The sequence below is a fragment of the Papio anubis genome, chromosome 11 (assembly GCF_008728515.1).
Source record: "Papio anubis isolate 15944 chromosome 11, Panubis1.0, whole genome shotgun sequence".
Classification (NCBI taxonomy): Eukaryota; Metazoa; Chordata; class Mammalia; order Primates; family Cercopithecidae; genus Papio; species Papio anubis.
Window position 1 is genome coordinate 64150446 of NC_044986.1, and position 21117 is coordinate 64171562.

The 21117-nt window shown below is 37.8% G+C and overlaps 2 protein-coding genes across 12 annotated transcripts in view; one reads left to right on the forward strand and one right to left on the reverse strand.

Moving 5' to 3' along the window:
• The window catches only part of SIRT1 (sirtuin 1), a 34888-nt gene extending 20209 nt beyond the window's left edge, over positions 1–14679 (forward strand). The window contains exons 2-7 of one of the 3 annotated variants that reach the window (XM_017963003.3): positions 2395–2519; positions 3012–3159; positions 4251–4330; positions 5469–5655; positions 8779–9336; positions 12561–14679. In XM_017963003.3, the coding sequence (XP_017818492.1) occupies positions 2487–2519; positions 3012–3159; positions 4251–4330; positions 5469–5655; positions 8779–9336; positions 12561–12889 (1335 nt within the window). In that variant the 5' untranslated portion in view covers positions 2395–2486 and the 3' untranslated portion in view covers positions 12890–14679. The remainder of the gene's footprint in view (positions 1–2394; positions 2520–3011; positions 3160–4250; positions 4331–5468; positions 5656–8778; positions 9337–12560) is intronic. The other 2 variants (XM_021943417.2, XM_003903877.5) reach the window with 2 other exon arrangements.
• Positions 14680–17113: 2434 nt separating this feature from the next.
• Positions 17114–21117, reverse strand: part of HERC4 (HECT and RLD domain containing E3 ubiquitin protein ligase 4) — a 149833-nt gene continuing 145829 nt past the window's right edge. For all 9 annotated transcript variants that reach the window (XM_003903874.4, XM_003903875.4, XM_009214831.3 and 6 more), the window contains 2 exons: positions 19703–19805; positions 17114–17762 (listed from right to left, as the gene is read on the reverse strand). In XM_003903874.4, the coding sequence (XP_003903923.1) occupies positions 17554–17762; positions 19703–19805 (312 nt within the window). In that variant the 3' untranslated portion in view covers positions 17114–17553. The remainder of the gene's footprint in view (positions 17763–19702; positions 19806–21117) is intronic.

Here is a 21117-nt window from a genome sequence, read left to right on the forward strand (position 1 = left end):
TGAGCCTTTGGTTCCAGTTCTGCTTCCATTCTTAGTCTATAAGGATCTGTATGGCAGCAACAGAATGGCCCAGCCCTCATGATTGGTTCCTTAAAAAGGCTTTAGGATATTCAAACTGGGTGGCCTGTCTTGCTTGGAATAGGACTAAGCATGTCACACTTTCACTGTGGAAGAGTTAATCCATATTCTATCTGTAAGTTGTATCTCCAGTCATTTGGTTTTCAACAAGTGGTCCTATCTTAGGAGGAGTGGTTTATATTAGAACAGTCCTTCCAGAGTAATTTTTTTCATTATTTCAGATTCCTTTTAGTTTTTTTTGTTTGTTTTGTGTTTTTTAAAAGGCTCTCTCTGTCACCCAGGCTGGAGAGCAGTGACATGATCATAGCTCACTGGAACCTCTTCCTCCCTGGGCTCAGGTGATCCTCCCACCTCAGCCTCCTGAGTTTCTGGGACTACCGGCATGAACCATTAGTCCCGGCTAATTTTTGTAATTTTTGTGTTTTTTGTAGAGTTAGGGTTTCGCCATGTTGCCCAGGCTGGTCTCGAACTCCTGGTCTCAAGTAACCTGCCCGCCTCAGCCTTCCAAACTGCTGGGATTAGAGGTGTGAGCCACTACACCTGTACTGTTTCTCTTAGTTTGAACACTGTATTTAAATCTAATAATTCAGACATGGTCCATTTCATACGTGACAGAAAGTATGAGTCAGAGACCCAAATCATTCAGATTCTCACATACGTAAAATGTAGGCTTGGTCAGGCGTGGTGGCACACGCCTGTAATCCCAGCACTTTGGGAGGCCGAGGCAGGTGGATCACTTGAGGTCAGGAGTTGAAGACCAGCCTGACCAACATGGAGAAACCCCATCTCTACTAAAATACAATATTAGCCGGGGTGGTGGCACATGCCTGTAATCCCAACTATTCAGGAGGCTGAGGCAGGAGAATCACTTGAACCCGGGAGGCGAAGGTTGCGGTGAGCCGAGATTGTGCCATTGCACTCCATCTAGCCTGGGCAAAAAGAGCGCAACTCTGTCTCAAAAAAAAAAAAAGGCTCATAAAATAAAAAATGTCCTTTATGATTTGTCTTAAAGGTAGTTAAATAGTTAATTTTAAGGGCTAACTTTGAACTGTTATAAGTAGGACATGGAGGGAAACAAGTGTAAGAGCTAAATCTAGTGTCCCATACTTGTTTGTTTCTCTTACTCTACACTTTAGGAAGGGTGGGGGTGGACGTGGATAAGGCACACAGTTAATTCAGGGAGGGTGGAGTCTTGGTACTTGCTCTTGTTCCCTGACCATGCTTTGGAGTTATTTTCTCTTTTTAATTCTGCATTTGGCATGCTATTATCACTTGCTTACTACTATGGATCCTATTTTATCTGTTGTCTAGCATATTCTCGTAGTGCCGAAAATACTCTAAAAGCTGTTTCCAGAAGGAGCTTTAATAAGACATTACAATGCTTAATCTCTCAAATGTAAATGTATTAGAACAAAGCATTCTGGGGAAGAAAACAGTGGTGGATTTAACACAAGTCACTTTTCCAAAACAATGGCTTTTGATTTTCTGTAAACATTGACTTTATTAAGCTTTTCCCTTGCTACTATATGCACTGTCCATTTCTTAAATTGGAAAGAGTTATTCATAAAATTTGTGATAAATATTTGAATGTATGGCAATATTTTGGGATACTAGGTTTTTAGCAGCATGTGGACATGTATGTGATAGCTGTTACAGAATTCACTTAAGTTTTACTTAGAAGCCTGGGTAGTAGAACCTAGAAATTTCATTGGGGATTTTTTTTTTTTAATTTGAAATATTAAATAGGTGAAAAGTCATCCTTAATTGCTATTAAACTTTTTTGTATAATGTCAGAAGTGAAACCTCCCCACATCTGCTTACAGCCTGTTTGTATCCTTCCTGACTTGGTTGATTAAATGGACATCTCTATATACATGTGCATATAATTTCACTTTTTGCTTAGTAACAAAAACAAAAGTTATACATACTGGTGACTAATTTGCTTTTTTCACGTATGTCATGAACCATTTTCTAGGGCAGTTCATCTAGATCTCCCTCATTCTTTTTAATGGCTACATATTCCACTATTATGGACGTACCATATTTATACAACCGGTTCCCTACTGATGGGCATACGGTTGTGTCTAGTTTTTTGCTAGCATTATGATAGATTAGAGCCTGTAATGAATGGTAAGGAAGTAAGTAGATGATAGCACTACTACTTTAAAGGAAAAAGTAGAGAAGAAACTTCCTTTGCCATAGTCACTTACTAAATGAAATTTAATAAAAACACTGTCAAAAGTTGGGAGGACCAAAATTGATACTTTTTCTCTGATCTTTTTGCCATGTGTATATCTGAATTCTTTGTTTTTAAAGAAGAAACAGCATTGAAGCATTATTTGGGGGGAAAAACACACACACAAAATCCAGCAACTCAGCATTCATGAGCAACTCTATACTATACCAGTATGTGCCTGTGCAGTGGAAGGAAAACAATTTTGGTAAGGATTAAAACTTTAGCTTTAAACTTCCAACAGGTTGATATTCTAATGAATGATAAATCAAAACAATTTTAAAATATTCTTGTATTGACAGTGCTTTTTTTAAAATCACCCTACCTTGATACCTGTAATTTTAAAGTTTCCCATTTTTCTTTAAAGAAAAAAATCTGAATTTGCAGCCAACAAAAATTAGATATCCTAAGGTTGTGTTACTTCTGACTTTTATTAAAATATCAACATTTATTAGAGATGTTTATGGGCTGACTTTGTCTTTTTCTTCAAGGGGCCAAGTTCACTAATTGCTGAGTTTTATACATGACAGCAACAGTCCTTTTGTAGGTGTGTGTTGCATCCATCTAGATACTTTAAAATGCTCATCTATTTCATTTTTAAAATTATATGTGGGGGATTATCGGTAGTTTTTTGTTAAACATATGACATCTGTAGTTTATTTCACTAATGTAAATTTTTTCTACCTTTTACTTGATATAGGAAATATATCCTGGACAATTCCAACCATCTCTCTGTCACAAATTCATAGCCTTGTCAGATAAGGAAGGAAAACTACTTCGCAACTATACCCAGAACATAGACACGCTGGAACAGGTTGCGGGAATCCAGAGGATAATTCAGTGTCATGGTTAGTAAACTTCAGAATGGTTTTCTGTAATTTATTTTACTTTTATAGGAGGATTTTTCCTCTAAAGCAGACTGCCATTGAGAAGTAGAGATAAAGCATTATTTAATCATGTTATCTCGTTAATTATAGATAACCTCAGAAAAGTAGAAAAGTAGAAAACAAAAATAATAAAAACAGTTAATTATATAAAACCTCAAATATTAATTTGCTTTTGATTTCAAAAGATGCTGCAGTTGCATGCATTCAATTATTTTAAATAATCTTTTCTGGCTGGGTGTGGTGACTCACGCCTGTAATCCTAGCACTTTGGGAAGCTGAAGCGGGCGGATCACATGAGGCCAGGAGTTCGAGAACAGCCTGGCCAACATGGTGAAACCCTGGCTCTACTAAAAATACAAAAATTAGCCGGGCATGGTGGCGTACCTGTTATCCCAGCCACTTAGGAGGCTGAGGCATGAGAGTCACTTGAACTTGGGAGTTGGAGGTTGCAGTGAGCCAAGATTGCAGCATTGTGCTCCAGCCTGGGAGACAGAGAGTGAGACTCTGTCCAAAAAAAAAAAAAAAAAAAAAAAAACTGATTACAAGAGTAATGTTAGCTATTAATGAAGAAATGTGACGTCTTTAGTTTATGAAACTAAAAGAACTGGATAGTTGAGATGTACAGAATTCAGAGATTCAGAAATGTTTAATGTAAAACAAGTATGAACAGGCCATTAGGTATCTAAAGTGTTTCTAAGAACTGCTGAACTAAGGTAATAGAATTGGAACTGTTCAACTCTGCAGGATTTTAGCTCTGCAGGAGTGAGTTGTTACAGTTTTGTTCAAAAGAGTAGCTTTAGAAGGCATCATTATTGTCTCAGCGATTGAGAATTGTATTCATTCTATGTATAAATAAATATGTAAATTATTCATCCCCTAGATTCTCCTGTAGTGTATCACAAAATCTGCAGTGTGTTCTGAGGTTTAAAATCAAAGTTAAAAATCTTTAAACCCTGTTAACATTTCTGATGTCAAACTTTATAACATTCGTGGTGTGTTCAAGAAACAGAAATACTTCATTAATAAAGCACATATATGTTGGTTGTTTTTAGGTTCCTTTGCAACAGCATCTTGCCTGATTTGTAAATACAAAGTTGACTGTGAAGCTGTACGAGGAGATATTTTTAATCAGGTAATTTGTTTCCCATATTTTAGGAATTGTGCATGTCTCTGAAGTATTTCTTCTTTGCCTCAAAATCCTTTTTTTACCCTTAAAAGTATACGTGATACAGAAATATTCAGGAAGAAAATAGTAATTGGGAATTTTGGTAAAATATACAAGAACCTTTCAATACCTTATATAGAAAACAGCCCTATAAAGTCTGTTAAAATTATGAAATTGGCTTCTTAGTATCTAAGCCGAACATAAAACATCAGATCGTAAGCAAGTTGTTGTTGTTGTAGTTTTTCTCCTTCCTTTCCCTTTTTGTGCCTGTCAGATTTGAACCTTAAATTAGTTGTGGTAATCTTTTAAAATTATTTCATACATGTTCATTGCCAAAAAATATAGGAAAATGTAGCAGAAAATAAAAATTATCCAGAAATATGTCCTGTGTGCTTAGCAATATATAGAGTTAATTATATTATTATGAAAGAGGAAGAATAGTATATTAAAATGGAATCATTGTTCGGGTGCAGTGGCTCATGCTTGTAATCCCAGCACTTTGGGAGGCTGAGGTGGGTGGATCATTTGAGGTCAGAAGTTCGAGACCAGCCTGGCCAACATGGCAAAACCCCGTCTCTCCTAAAAATACAAAAATTAGCCTGGCATGGTGGCATATGCCTTTAATCTCAGCTACTTGGGAGGCTGAGGCAGGAGAATCATTTGAACTCAGGAGGTGGAGGTTGTAGTGAGTTGAGATCATGCCACTGCAGTCCAGCCTGGGCAACAGAATGAGACTCCATCTCAAATAAAATGGAGTCATTTTGTTTTACAAATGTGTATTTTTCTTTTAAAGGATCAATTCCCGTTTTGTGTATATACACACATTGTGTTTTTCCTCTTATATGATGGACTCTTCAATGTCAAGTGTTTTTCTATATAGATATTATAACAAGAGCATAGTATTTCACTGTTTCATAGTATGTTAATAAACTACCCATCATTGACGTTTAGATTGTTATCCAGTTGCTGTTTATCTATAGCTTTTCTGTTTTTTTTTTTTTTAATAATTCTGAAATGTATTCTTAGAGGTATGGAAATGTTGACTATTTCTAACTTGAGCTTACTGTTTGCTTCTCTGCCTCAACCAAAATCTGAAAATACGTAGGTAGTTCCTCGATGTCCTAGGTGCCCAGCTGATGAACCGCTTGCTATCATGAAACCAGAGATTGTGTTTTTTGGTGAAAATTTACCAGAACAGTTTCATAGAGCCATGAAGTATGACAAAGATGAAGTTGACCTCCTCATTGTTATTGGGTCTTCCCTCAAAGTAAGACCAGTAGCACTAATTCCAAGTAAGTTGGTGATGGCTTTTGGAGATCATTTCTATATATAATGTCATGGGTTGTGGATCTGTATAATAGACCCTAACCCTAGTAATCTTACTCTGCTTCTGTTTGAAAGAGTGGTGAAGAGCTAATTTTCGAAATTGTTTGTTTATTTATTGAGACGGAGTTTCCCTCTTGTTGCCCAGGCTGGAGTGCGGTGGCGTGATCTCAGCTCACTGCAACTTCCGCCTCCTGGGTTCAAGCGATCCTCCTGCCTCAGCCTCCTGAGTAGCTGGGATTACAGTTGTCCACCAACATGCCTGGCTAACTTTTTATATTTTTAGTAGAGACCGGGTTTCGCCATGTTGGCCAGGCTGGTCTCGAACTCCTGAGTTCAGGTGATCCACCCGTCTTGGCGTCCCAAAGTGCCGGATTACAGGCATGAGCCACCATGCCCGGCCAGAAATTGTTTATTTTTAGTAGAGATGAGGTCCTGTTGTGTTGCCCAGGCTGGATTCGAACTCCTGGGCTCAAGGATCCTCCTGCCTCAGCCCCTTGAGTAGCTAGGATTACAGGCACAAGCCTCCACATCTGGCTAAACTATTTTTTATGTGGCATTGTTGTTCATTGAGACTGGTGAATCTGACATTTTGATGAGGTGTGGAGGGTTGTCAAAACACAAGTAATGTTAGTGACTCATGCCTGTAATCTCAGCACTTTGGGAGGCCGAGGTGTGTGGATCCCTTGAGGGCAGCAGTTTGAGACCAGCCTGGCCAACATGGTGAAACCCTGTCTCTGCTAAAAATACAAAACTCAGTTGGGCGTGGTGGTGTGCGCATGTAGTTCCAGCTACGTGGGAGGCTGAGGTGTGAGAACCGCTTGAACCCAGGAGGCAGAGGTTGCAGTGAGCGGAGATTGTGCCACTGCACTCCAGCTGGGGCAACAGAGTGGGACTCTGTCTCAAAAAATCAAAAACAAAAAAACCCACAAGTAATGCTAAACTCTACTTCTGATTTATGTGAAAAACTAAGACAAAGGTAAAGAGTGTAACTTAGACTTTTTGGTGGAATGTGTTTTTAATGTTAGCATCAATTAATTTATGAAATGGTCCTTAATCCTAATATTTTTTATTCTTAAGATTACAGTTGTTGATCTTTCAAATTTAATTGATTTCACATTTAGTAAATTCAAATACATAGTTTGGTAGAAGGTAGAAGTGTAACGTACCATGTAAGATGGAATTTGGGGGCTCAAAATGATTGGTTCATTCTTGTAATAATAGCCAAGTCATAATGGTGATATGTTGGTCTAGTTTACCCAAAAGGGTGTGTGTATAAAATGTTCACATAAAATTTAAATCCCTGTTACTCTCAGGAACATTTCTTTGTCATATGTATGACATATGTCATATGTCATATGTCATACTGTTCTCTCCTCTAGTTTAGAATCAGAGGAGGAGGAGGAGAGAGAGAGATTTCAGTTGCATCAGATGTGTCCTTTCACAAGTGAGAGAAAGAGGAGAGGAAACAATATTAAATCCCTAGCCAGAGAATTTAATTAGACCCCACATCAGCAGTCAGGGCAGCCAGAGTAAACAGTTGAAGGAAACATGGAGTCAAGCTCTTCAATTTTGTGTCTATCCCATATCTTGTGGCTTTAGCAGTTAACTCAGTCTTACCTAATTAGCTGTGAAATTCTGTTAAAGTAGAATACAAGACAATTTGCAATTAAATGAAACATGAAAATGTAATATACAAGTCCCTTTGTTCTTGAGTTACTCTTTTTAAAGCAAATTCAGAGGCACTCTGCTTAAAAGCTTTTTTTATTTTTATTTTTAAGAGATGGGTGTCTTGCTGTAGCTCAGGCTAGAGTGCAGTGGTGCAGTTATAGCTCACTGCAGCCTTGAACTCCTGGGGACAAGCAATCCGTCCACTTCAGCTTCCCGAGTAGTTAGGACCACACACGCACACCATGCTTGGCTAATGAAAAAAAATTTTTTTTTGTAGAAATGGGATTCACTTTGTTGTCCAGGCTGGTCATAAACTTCTGGCCTCAAGTGATCCTTCCTCCTCTGCCTCTCAAAGCATTAGGATTACAGGCATGAACTACCACGCCCAGTCCTTAAAAACTTTTATTTTGAAAGCTTTCTGTGGGATAGTATGGTGTGTTGCAAAGATAATTAAAAAAAGAAACAGGTTTACAATAGTGTAGAATTTATTTGTATGACTTTTTTCCTTCCCTCCCCTCCCCCCCACTCCCTTCCTCCCTTCCTTCCATCTTTCCATCCTTCCATCCTTCCTCCTTCTGTTTGTCCTTCCTTTCTTCTGTATGTCCGTCCTTCTGTCCATTCGTCCTTCCTTCCCATCAGTCCATCCTTCTGTCCGTCCTTCCTTCCTCCCATCCTCCCTCCCATCCTTCTATCCTCCCTCCCATCCTTCCACCCTCCCTCCCATCCTTCCTCCCGTCCTCCTTGCCTCCCTCGTTGCCCAGGCTGGAGTGCAATGGCATGATCTTGGCTCACTGCAGTCTCTTCCTCACTACAGTCTCTGCCTCCTGGATTCAAGCATTTTTCCTCCCAAGAAGCTGGGATTAGAGGCATGCGCCACCACACACCCGGCTAATAGTAGAGACGGGGTTTCACCATGTTGGTCAGGTTGGTCTTGAACTCCTGACCTCAGGTGATCCGCCTGCCTCGGCCATTCAAAGTGCTGGGATTACAGGTGTCAGCCACCGCACCCGGCTCACCTTCTTTATATCAGGAGCTACTTAAGTAGAACATTTATGTGCCAAGAACTCTTCTATGCACTTGACTTATTAACTCATTTAATCTTCACAGTCTTGTGGAAAAGTACTATTATTCCCATTCTACAGACAAGGAAATTTGAGGTTCAGAGTGGGAAAGTCTGGGAATATTGCTCAGGGGTAACCAGGTGACAGGAGCAGAACCTGAACGTTTTATAAAAGACATTTAACTGCCCATCTGCTTGCTTGATGAAATGTAATGGCTTGGTTAAGTATTTAGTGCATGGGTTTTTTTTGGAAATTTGGAGCTCAAGCCCTTGTTGGATTTTTGTGTAATGTATCTGTTGTGGTTTTATTAGCTTACTTCTTCCTCCCTTTTTCTAACTCTTATTTTTCACCCTATTTTAGGTTCCATACCCCATGAAGTGCCTCAGATATTAATTAATAGAGAACCTTTGCCTCATCTGCATTTTGATGTAGAGCTTCTTGGAGACTGTGATGTCATAATTAATGAATTGTGTCATAGGTTAGGTGGTGAATATGCCAAACTTTGCTGTAACCCTGTAAAGCTTTCAGAAATTACTGAAAAACCCCCACGAACACAAAAAGAATTGGCTTATTTGTCAGACTTGCCACCCACACCTCTTCATATTTCAGAAGACTCAAGTTCACCAGAAAGAACTTCACCACCAGATTCTTCAGTGATTGTCACACTTTTAGACCAAGCAGCTAAGAGTAATGATGATTTAGATGTGTCTGAATCAAAAGGTCGTATGGAAGAAAAACCACAGGAAGTACAGACTTCTAGGAATGTTGAAAGTATTGCTGAACACATGGGAAATCCGGATTTGAAGAATGTTGGTTCCAGTACTGGGGAGAAAAATGAAAGAACCTCAGTGGCTGGAACAGTGAGAAAATGCTGGCCTAGTAGAGTGGCAAAGGAGCAGATTAGTAAGCGGCTTGATGGTAAGAAAGGCAATTGAACCATTTTGAAAGTATAGTTGTCATAACAATATTTCCAAAAAATTAGCTATTTCGGCAGGTTAATCGATAGGGTAGCTTTATGTAGTTGATTCTGTTTAGAGAAACTGTACAGTTCGTAATCAGAAAGGTAAATCTGGTATCCTTCATAATACAGAGAAGGAAGTGTTTAATAGTGCTCTGTATGTTTTCTCTAGGGGATGGAAAAATAAGAATGGGTTATTAGCTGGCGGAAACAATGACAGATTTGGGTGCTTATTGTGGGTTAGCTGCTTTACATATGTTACCTGATTTTAATCTTCTGAGGTAGAATCTATTACTTTCTTCTGCAGGTGGGAAAACTCAGGACCATAGAGGTTAAATACCTCATGCACGGTAAATACTAAGAAGTGAAAGAACCAGATTAAAATTCCAGTCTATTTGTGCTTAGAGCCTGCCCCCTTAACTACTATGCAGTGTTGTCTGAGATTTAGAACACATCTGTGTTTCCTCTGAGGACTTGGAAAGAATCCGTGATTCTGTTCCACTGAATATAGGAATAGTTTCTACCCTGTTTAGAACATGCATAGTCTTTATCAATCAGTGTTAATTGACATAGGTGAAATCACTTTCTACTGTTCGGAAGCTGATGTTTTAAGTCCAAGTAGTCTGGTCGAAATTCCTAACTTAATGTTAGAAAAATACTGTTAAAAAAAAAAAAAAAAACCACTGTAACTTAGCTATAATTTAGAACTCTTAAGTCTCATTCCATTTACCATACTTGGTGAAAACTGACAAATTTTAGACAACTGTATTTGAGTATTCCAGTCATTTGCTGTAAATACATTGTAGTTCAGTTGAATAAACCTTTGGCCTTTTTCATATTAGGCACTGTGGTAAGTTCTGGAGACACAGTGATTAATGTTGTATGTAATTATAAATGTAGGTGTTACTCATTAATACTTTGGTATAGGTGCTGCTGAAGAACAAAGTAGTATTGTTTTGAACAAAACATCACCCAAAAGGTAGTTTGTTTTTTTTGGGTTTTTTTTTTTTTTTTTTGTGATGGAGTCTCACTCTTGCCCAGGCTGGATGGAGTGCAGTGGCACAATGTCAGTTCACTGCAGCCTCCACCTCCCAGGTTCAAGTGATTCTTCTGCCTCAGCCTCCTGAGTAGCAGAGATTACAGGCGTGCGCCACCATGCCCGGGTGATTTTTGTATTTTTAGTAGAGACAGGGTTTTGCCATGTTGGTAAGTCTAGTCTCAATCTCCTGACCTTGTGATCCACCCGCCTCGGCCTCCAGAAGTGCTGGAATTACAGGTGTGAGCCACCATGCCCAGCTCCAAAAGGTAGATTGTACTTGGAGATTAGATTATACAAGGGCTAAGGAGCAAAATATTTAACAATAGGTAGGGATTTAAAAAGAGCAGACGTGTTCCCAGGGGAAACTAGAAAAAGCATAGAAGGATGCTTATGTTTGCAAATCGTGGCAGAAGTCAGAAAGTAGAAGAATTGCTACTGACTTAGGTAATATACAGTCGTCTCTAAAGTCTACCTGTGCACTAAGACTTGCACTGGGAACTTTTCTTGAATGTCATTTTTGCATAAATCTCTTTTCCCAGGAAACAGAGTTAACCTGGAGCAGTCATTTTTATTTTTTTACATTTTTTTAAATTTATTTTTTGAGATGGAGTTTTGCTTTTGCTGTCCAGGCTGAAGTACAATGGCGTGATCTCGGCTCACGGCAACCTCCGCCTCCCAGGTTCCAGCGATTCCTGCCTCAGCCTCCCGAGTAGCTGTAGCTGAGACCACAGGCGTGTGCCCTCATGCTCAGCTAATTTTTTTTTTTTTTTTTTTTTTTTTTTAGTTTTTGTAGAGACAAGTTCTTGCCACATGGCCCAGACTGATCTTGAACTCCTGGGCTCAAGCAGTCTGCCTGCCTTGGCCTCCCAAAGTGTAGGGATTACAGGTGTGAGCCACTGTGCCCTGCCTGTGGTGTCTTAGGAAACTGATGAGTACTATGTATCTGTTGTAATAGAGGGAAATAAGTGGTTTTCACAGTGATTTGTAGTGGACTGTGAAATAAATTTCAGGGATTCAGGTCAGAATTGTCACACAGGTTGTAGTCAGGGTGAGAACTGGGTCATGATGCAGTATAAAAAAGTTTGAGAGCCACTTTGGAGGGAACTTTAGGTTTGCCACCTACCAGTGTGGTAACCAGGCTTTTGTGAATTAGTCTGGGATACGGTACAATAAATATTACATTTATTATGTGTGAAAAGAGATGTTAAGTTAGGGACATACTGTGAATTCAAGGGTAGAAAACTTTTCCATCAGTTTTTAGGGATCCTACTCTTTCACTTAAACCCCAAATGGCCAAGCTAGGATTGATTTGGTGTGCTCTAGAAAGAACTTTATTGGTATTCATGGATTCAGATTACATCTTATAGGACTTCAAAAGCATCTTAGACTGTATGTGTATATACACACACATTCTGAATCAGTAGGTGGCTCACGGGGCCTGAGATCTTCTCGAGTGAATCTAAATTTAGATTCACAGGTGATACTGTAGATTCAGTGTCTACAGACTACACTATGAATTTGTGGTGATTACATTATTGACAATATTTTAGGTTTATAATCAGAAAAAAGTTAAATGAAAATAGTTAATGAAGATGCTTTAAAAGCCTGTGTGCTTTAGAGAAGTTGCTTAATGAACACAAATTGGGTATCTAATGTAGGCTGGGCTGGATACTTCATTTTCATCAAATCTTTTTAAAATAACTGGTGAAATAACCTTTATTGAATATGGTTCTCTACATTTTTCACACTTCCCTCCTTCATAGGGTTGTGAAAATTTATTTCATTCTCTAGATGAAATTGAGGCACAGAGGTACACTTACAAATTTACAAAGATATAATAAATGGCAGAACTAAGATTTGAACCCAGGACTAAGTGTATTGCTTGTATTTAATTAATTTTTAAGAGACAGGCCATCACTGTGTTGCCTAGGCTGGCCCTTGAACTCCTGGGCTCAAGCAGTCCACCCGCCTCATCCTCCTGAGTAGCTGGAACTGCAGGCACATCATGGCCTCCCAGTTGTTTTTAAACACTAATGGTAGTCTTTCATAAGGACACTTATAAAAGGCAGAGCTGGTACCCACACTTCATTCCAGACTGCTCAGACTTAGAAAACTGAAAGTAACGTTTTCATCATTATATTTCAGGTAATCAGTATCTGTTTTTGCCACCAAATCGTTACATTTTCCATGGCGCTGAGGTATATTCAGACTCTGAAGATGACGTCTTATCCTCTAGTTCTTGTGGCAGTAACAGTGATAGTGGGACATGCCAGAGTCCAAGTTTAGAAGAACCCATGGAGGATGAAAGTGAAATTGAAGAATTCTACAATGGCTTAGAAGATGAGCCTGATATTCCAGAGACAGCTGGAGGAGCTGAATTTGGGACTGATGGAGATGATCAAGAGGCAATTAATGAAGCTATATCTATGAAACAGGAAGTAACAGACATGAACTATCCATCAAACAAATCATAGTGTAATAATTGTGCAGGTACAGGAATTGTTCCACCAGCATTAGGAACTTTAGCATGTCAGAATGAATGTTTACTTGTGAACTCTATAGAGCAAGGAAACCAGAAAGGTAATATTTATAGATTGGTAAAATAGATTGTTTTTCATGGATAATTTTTAACTTCATTATTTCTGTACTTGTACAAATTCAACACTAACTTTTTTTTTTAAAAAAAGGTACTAAGTATCTTTAATCAGCTGTTGGTCAAGACTAACTTTCTTTTAAAGATTCATTTGTATGATAAATTCATATGTATATATAATTTTTGTTTTTGTCTAGTGAGTTTCAACATTTTTAAAGTTTTCAAAAAGCCATCAGAATGTTAAATTAATGTAAAGGGAACAGCTTATCTAGACCAAAGAATGGTATTTTCACTTTTCTTTGTAACATTGAATGGTTTGAAGTACTCAAAATCTGTTAACTCTAAACTTTTGATTCTTTAACACAATTACTTATTTTTAAACACTGGCATTTTCCAAAACTTGTGGCAGCTAACTTTTTAAAATCTCAAATGACATGCAATGTGAGTAGAAGGAAGTCGACAATAGGTGGGAGGGCACTCGGTTGTCTTTACTTTTAAAAGTAATACTTGGTGCTAAGAATTTCAGGATTATTGTATTTATGTTTAAATGAAGATGGCTTTTGTACTTCCTGTGGACATGTAGTAATGTCTATATTGGCTCATAAAACTAACCTGAAAAACAAATAAATGCTTTGGAAATGTTTCAGTTGCTTTAGAAACAATAGTGCCTGCCTGGATCCCCTTAGTTTTGAAATATTTGCCATTGTTGTTTAAATACCTGTCACTGTGGTAGAGCTTGCATTGATCTTTTCCACAAGTATTAAACTGCCAAAATGTGAATATGCAAAGCCTTTCCGAATCTATAATAATGGTACTTCTACTGGGGAGAGTGTAATATTTTGGACTGCTGTTTTCCATTAATGAGGAGAGCAACAGGCCCCTGATTACAGTTCCAAAGTAATAAGATGTTAATTATAACTCAGCCAGAAAGTACATGTCTCCTTCCATTGGGAGGATTTGGTGTTAAATACCAAACTGCTAGCCTAGTATTATGGAGATGAACATGATGTAACTTGTAATAGCAGAATAGTTAATGAATGAAACTAGTTCTTATAATTTATCTTTATTTAAAAGCTTAGCCTGCCTTAAAACTAGAGATCAACTTTCTCAGCTGCAAAAGCTTCTAGTCTTTCAAGAAGTTCATACTTTATGAAATTGCACCGTAAGCATTTATTTTTCAGACCATTTTTGAACATTACTCCCAAATCAATAAAGTATTCCTCTGTTGCTTTAGTATTTATTACAGTAAAAAGGGTTTGAAATATAGCTGTTCTTTATGCATAAAATACCCAGCTAGGACCATTACTGCCAGAGAAAAAAAATCGTATTTGAATGGCCATTTCCCTACTTAAAAGATGTCTGAATCTGAATTTATTTGGCTACACTAAAGAATGCAGTATATTTAGTTTTCCATTTGCATGATGTGTTTGTGCTATAGATAATATTTTAAATTGAAAAGTTTGTTTTAAATTATTTTTACAGTGAAGACTGTTTTCAGCTCTTTTTATATTGTACATAGTCTTTTATGTAATCTACTGGCATATGTTTTGTAGACTGTTTAATGACTGGATATCTTCCTTCAACTTTTGAAATACAAAACCAGTGTTTTTTTACTTGTACACTGTTTTAAAGTCTATTAAAACTGTCATTTGACTTTTTTCTGTTAACTTACATTGTTTAAGGTATATAATTTTTAAATCTTGCAGAATTTGTACAGCTTCGAATGCTATAGTATTAGATGCTTTCTTTCTCATACTACATTTCTTCATTCAGTTTATTACATTAGTCTCACCAGACCAGTACTTGCAAACACTGATGGTGCTGATCGTAGCAGGCGATGCATCACCACCAAGCATTTCAGAACTGTTTCAACCATTTTAGGCTAGAGGCCTGAGCAAGTAAAACGTGGGGAAAAGGCAGGGCAGGGCCTAAGAAGGATGTGACAATGTCCTATAATAAAGGACCAGAAGTTTGGGATTCGAGAGAGAACAGGAAGTGGTGGATAGTGAAAATCCATGTGATACAAAGGCTGGGTTAACTGAAAATCTGTTCTTGGATGCCAGGTCTTTTAAGTCCAAAGACTACAGACATTTGGTATCAACTTTTTGAGGCTGACCTGAGAACCTACTTATTTTGAGGGAGAAAGTATTCTTGAAGAGGCCAGCAGTGTCCCCCTTAAAATGTATGTGTAACTTGGTCAGGTGCTGTGGCTCACACCTGAAATCCCAGCACTCTGGGAGGCCTAGGTGGGCGGATCACCTGAGGTCAGGAGTTTGAGACCAGCCCGGCCAACATGGTGAAATCCCGCCACCACACCTGGCTAATTTTTTGTATTTTTAGTAGAGACGGGGTTTCACTGTGTTGGCCAGGCTGGTCTCAAACTCCTAGACTCAAGCCATCTGCCCGCCTCAAGTCTTCCAAGTGCTGGGATTACAGGTGTGAGCCACCACGCCCAGCCTGCATTCCGGTTTTTATTTCCTTTTAATTGAAAGGAATGTGTTAGTTCTGTCTTATTAATCATCCTGAACAATGGCTACTAGCTTGAATGACTTAAGACAGGAGAGCTACAAACACACTATATATTTGTACCTTACAAATAGATGTGTGGAGGCCAAATACTTCAGTATTTAGCCAACTCAATAATCAAAGTCCCTACAATTTAGCAAATGATCTGCAGCTTTGCTGCTCTTATCTACAAAGCTCGGGACTTTTCTTGTTTTTTAAAAGTAAATGGCAATTTCAGAAATCTTCAATGGTATTTTAACTTTCCACCATGAATCTCCTTGCTGTTAATTAATACACTGTATCATAGTCTAGAGTAACAGGGAGGAAGTGTCCCCAAATTAAGCTTTGTACAATGTGCTCCCGGATGAGATGCTATTCTCTTGTTACAGTATTTGTTCATGGAACTATTAATCCAAAGTGCCTGCTATTTCACAGATTGGCTTCATAATATACAAAGGTTATTACTATTGAGAAACAGCATCTGACATGTTTTTGATTCAAATAATTACTACCTCAAGGAGTGGACGAACAGGGAATATGGTATAATATCAGGTACGTGGAGACATTCTCATGGGGAAGAATGCCACTACTTTGAGGAAAAGTACCTTAGGTGAGAACACTGTTTTAGTGCTTCTATCTATAGAAGAGTTCTATGGTTCGCCAATAGTTTCTTAAGTTGACCTACTGAAAAGTACAAGTCCACAACTCCTCATCCAACCCCTTGGGCTTATTTGCATTTTGGAATTACAAATTTTAAAGAATTTTTTAAAGCACCCAACAGGGGTCATAGTCTTATTTAGTGAATACCATAAATAGCTTCAACAATTCAGATCAGGTTTTTCTGCAAAGTGAGAGATGACAATATTTTCAGTTTTTTTAGATTTTAGAATTACAGGTTAAGAGACTGCGGACCTCTATAAATTCGTATGGGAATAGAAAGCAATCTGAAATTTAAGAGACCTTCCCTGAGCCATCCCTCTTTTTGAAAAATTTTGACTCTTATATGAGAACCACTGAAAGTTTAAATATTAAAACAATAAATCTTTATTAAACAGTTTTCACGGCATTTTAAAATAAATTTAAAAAATAAATATTTGCATTCTAGCAGAAAGTCACAGGTATTGCATCAACTCACTTTTACAATTTAATGGCATGAGATAACTAAGCATCAGCACCATAAAACCGTTAAGATTTGTTTCTTAAATTCAAGGAAATAGCTCTAAAGCCCTGCAGCATCAATACTTTTGAAAGCTATAACCCAGTGATTGGTGCTCATAGTAGCCAATGTTTCTTTCTATTACTGGCAACTGTGGAGACAGAGTTCTTCCAGTACTAAATATTAATAAGCTCTCTGATCAACAATCCCCCATCTATCAGCATGTCATGTCAGGATTCACAAAAGAGAAAAGAACTGCAGGTTATGTAGTATATTCCCTATTTGTGATTTAGGTTTGCACAAAGACATTCTAGCAAAAAAAAGATCGTGTTTCCACCATGCTACCTTTTTTTTCTTTTTATAGAGTTTCAGAGTAAGATTTAAATCATAATTTTTAACCTCTAAAAGTCTGCTCAAGTTCAATTACAACCATAGAAACTGTACTGGTATCAGAACATAACTATTTTATTACAAAACTTAACATTATTTACAAAATGAAAAAATAATGAAATGACTATTGCAGGCCAAAGTTAAAGGTTTTTCACTCAATGATTGAAGAAAAATTAAGCAATATTTCCATGCACTCACACCAGATCATTTCTGAAATATGCAAACTCTTAAAACTCATGTTAGTAGAACTTTAATGTATTCACAATACTTATGTTTATTTGAAGATGGTCAAAAAAATCCATGGTTCTGTACAATAATATTAACAGTTTGTTCATTTTCCTTTAATGTTTTGACTTCCATGAACACTCGTAGATTGAACATTCTGCAAGTAAGAATTATAATAGTGCCTCTGTCACCTTGCTGAATTCATCACCACAAGAAAAACACAAATAGTTTAATGCTTTTGCACTAAACTGAATAGTTGAACTCCAAAGTTATATTAAACTGAAGCCTTCATTGTGATCAATAGCTTGGATCAGTTTAGAGCGTAGAGTTTCTTTATCTGTATATTTTGGAAGATCCAGAAGATTAAAACAAGTATGGGAAACTGGGAGATATTCCTCACCACCTCCTGTTGACTGGATGACTAGTTTCAGACTCTTCATACCAAGAATAGGAATGCGATCACTACCTGTCAAAAATACTGCCAAGAAAGAAACCATTCAGTCAACCACTTCAAAACAAAAAGTAGCAAGTCATATTTTGTACAGTCACTACAGCAGAGCTTCACATTAACATCTGCTCTAATGTGTTAACTTACTCCCTAATTTGTGGAAGACAAGTTTTTTGAGACACATTCTAATTGCTCATTCACAATATTTTTTCTTTAAAAGTATAATCTTAATACTGGCACAAAGGAAGTGCTTAATACATGTTTGATAAGTAACTATTGTCATTGCCAAAACATTTTGAGAGCCCTTTTTTGGAAAAAGCCATTTAGAACTAGTTGACAAACCAAATAAAAATGCAGTTTTGATTATGATTTCTTTTTCTATTTGCTTCATTTCTGTTTTTTGCTTTTTTTTTTTTTTTAAATCAGAAATTTATAATGGGCAGCCAAATTTCAAATCATTCTTTTTTTTTTTTTTTGAGACGAGCCTTGCTCAGTTGCCTAGGCTGGAGTGCAGCCTCGACCGCCTGGGCTCGAGCAATCCTCTCACCTCGGCTTCTGGAGTAGCTGGGAGCATCGGCGCGTGTCACCAAGCCCAGGGCTAATTTTTGTAGAGATGAGGTTTTGCCATGTTGCCCAGGCTCAAAACACTCTTAAAGAGTAATGATTTCTCATCCTTATGACATGCAGAAGAATTTGACCAAGATTCTCGGAGAGATTGCTAAAACATTCTTGGCAACAGCAGGAGTATCAAAGGAAATGTCACTGATTTGGACACATAAATTCTGACAACTTTAAAAATAAGCCAAATTTCAATTAGAATACAGACTTTAACAGAAGAAAGATACTCAGGCATCAGTTATAAATGAGGGAACTAAAGCCTGAAAAAGCTTTATTTTATATAGAAATTGCCAAAGTTTTAGTCTTGAAAGTTTTAGTCTTGAAGCAAAAAGAAAATGAAGAACAAACAGAGAAAAGAGCAATACAGTTGGCCCTCCATATCTGTGAATTGTGTATCCATGGATTCAACCAACTGCAAATGGAAAATATTTTCAAAAAATGGCTGCTTGTGACTGTACTGAGTATGTCAACTTTTTTTCTTCACACTGGTACCTCAACAATACAGTATAACAACTATTTACATAGCATTTACTTTGTATGAGGTATTAATACAGGTATATTCATGTGTCAATGAGGAGGATATGTTCTGGGAAATGCATCATTAGGCGATTTCATTGTGTAAACATCATATATTTACACAACCTAGACAGTACAGTCTACTACACACCTAGGTTACGTGATACAGTCCTACTGCTCCCAGGCTACAAACCTGTACAGCATGGTACTGTACTGATTTCTGTAGGTAACTGTAACATAAGAGTAGGTATCTGTGTATCTAAACACAGTAAAGGTACAGTAGGTTATTATAAGGTATTATAATCTTAAGGGACCACTATCATATATGTGGTCTCTCGTTCATTGAAAAGTCATTATGTGGCACATGACTAATCTAGAGATGACTGAAAGTATAAGGATGTGCATAGGTTATATGCAAATACGATGCCAATTTATATAAGAAACTTGAGCGTATATTGGATTTGGGTATCCTTGGCAGGGAGGTCTTGGAACCAATCCCCCAGTGTATGCCAAAGGATGACTACTCCAGAGATCTTTTTAGAAATCTAAAAGGAGTTCTACAATCCTAGTTTATTGTAACCAGTTTATTGTAACTGTAACATAGCTATAGTTTGCTTTCATTTCCAAGTTAGCTTCTGTTTTACTTCATAGAATGAATCAATGCTATTTTGGAGGCAAACTGAATTTAGCCTTTGAAATAAGAAAATACATGTACTGAAGAGTGCAGATCAGTTCTTTTTCAAAAAAATTACTTGAAGATTAAAAACAGGACTTTGGAATAATACTATAATTAGATTCCAGACTCATAAAGTACACAACTAATTAGAAATACTTACACAGAAACTGCTTCTTCTTTTCCAATGGTAATTCGTGAAATACTTCCCAAAAAATTTTTATCGTAGGATGTTCTGCCCAATATTCCCCTTTGTATTCTGTATTCTAAAAACAACATAATCTTTTATTAGTATGAAGGGACACACTGGCTAATATATTAGCACATAAAGCTAACATGGTCCAGGAGTTTGAAACTCGTGCAATTCAGTGGATTGCCCACTGTTTCCTGGACATTTACAATTTGAAGTTATTAGTTCCAGGTGAAAAAGAAATACGTAAGAATCACCAGAAATCTTTCCCAGCACTTCAAATAACATGATAGGATCATACTATCATCTTCAAAAGTAAAATAAAGAGAAACTAGAATTACTAAAATAATGTTGTAGGACCATTAAAAGTTTGACATGGAATTATCTGTGATAATCAGAAAATTTCCTTTTTCTGTATTCATGAACAGAAGTCAAACATTAAAATTTATCTCTCCTTTTAAAAATATGGTACTAAGCGACACTAAAAATTTTCTGAGGTAGTTTACAAGATGGCCACCAGTGAGCACTGCCTCCTGGTATTCATGCCCGTGTGTAATAAGGACATTGTGAATATAAGGAACGTATGACTTCTGAGACTAAATCATAAAAAAAACCTCTATGGCTGGGCACAGTGGCTCACTCCTGTAATCCCAGCACTTTGGGAGGTGGAGGCGGGCGGATCACAAGGTCAGGAGATCGAGACCATCCTGGCTAACACAGTGAAACCCTGTCTCTACTAAAAATACAAAAAAAAGTTAGCCAGACGTGGTAGTCTGCGCCTGTTGTGCCAGCTGCTGGGGAGGCTGAGGCGGGACAATGGCGTGAACCCGGGAGGCAGAGCTTGCAGTGAGCCGAGATCGCACCACTGCACTCCAGCCTGGGTGACAGAGCAAGGCTCCGTCTCAAACAAACAAAAACAAAACAAACAAACAAAAACCTCTATGGCTTCAGCCCTTCTTCTGGATCACTCACTCTGGGGGGAACCAGTTGTCATTTTATGAGGATATTCAAACATCCCTATATGAAGAGAAGTACTCATGGTACTATACTGAGGTCCCTGCCAACAGTCAGGTGAGTAAGCCACCTTGGAAGTGAATCTCTATCCTTAACCATGCTTTTAGACGACTATAGCGCCAGCCAATATTCTGACTGCAACTTCATGAGGGAACCTTGAGCCCAAACTACTCAGCGAAGCCACTCCTGAATTCCTGACCCACAGAAACTATAAAACAACAACGTTTCATTGTTATTTTGAAGCCAATAAGTTTTGAGGTAATTTGAAGCCAGTAAGTTTTGGGGTAATATATCTCCCCTTTCAAAAATATTAGTACTGGCCAGGCGTGGTGGCTCATGCCTGTAATCCCAGCACTTTGGGAGGCCGAGGCAGG